The 335-nt window shown below is 66.0% G+C and overlaps 1 protein-coding gene across 1 annotated transcript in view; it reads left to right on the plus strand.

Moving 5' to 3' along the window:
- The window catches only part of LOC104159545 (transmembrane protease serine 13-like), a gene marked incomplete at both ends in the record, with an annotated part of 2684 nt that overhangs the window by 347 nt on the left and 2002 nt on the right, over positions 1-335 (plus strand). The window contains one exon of the mRNA XM_009697482.1: positions 125-228. Coding sequence (XP_009695784.1) covers positions 125-228 — 104 coding nt within the window. The remainder of the gene's footprint in view (positions 1-124; positions 229-335) is intronic.

Below are 335 nucleotides of genomic sequence, written 5' to 3' on the forward strand. Positions count from 1 at the left end.
GGAGACAGCACGGGGCGGTGCCGAGTGTGCATGGCCCTGCTTCCCACATCTCCTGGGCCCTCTGGGGAGCCGGGCACTCAGGGAGCCAGGGAGCTCCCCGTGATGCTGCCTCTGCCCTGCTGCCAGGATCCTCCATGTTCAGAGCTGCCTGCATGAGCCAGCGACGGCTTGCGCTCATCTTCTGCATCTCCATCCTCATCGTGCTGCTCATCGCTCTCATCCTGCTGTGTGAGTTGGGTCATGGCTGGGCGCTCCCTGCGGGCGAGGCCTCGGAGGGGCTGGGGGTCAGCGAAGGCTGGGGAGACCTAGGTTGGGCAGTGCCACAGGGAAACCTG

Source organism: Cariama cristata, unplaced genomic scaffold (genome assembly GCF_000690535.1).
Source record: "Cariama cristata isolate BGI_N322 unplaced genomic scaffold, ASM69053v1 scaffold23473, whole genome shotgun sequence".
Lineage (NCBI taxonomy): Eukaryota > Metazoa > Chordata > Aves > Cariamiformes > Cariamidae > Cariama > Cariama cristata.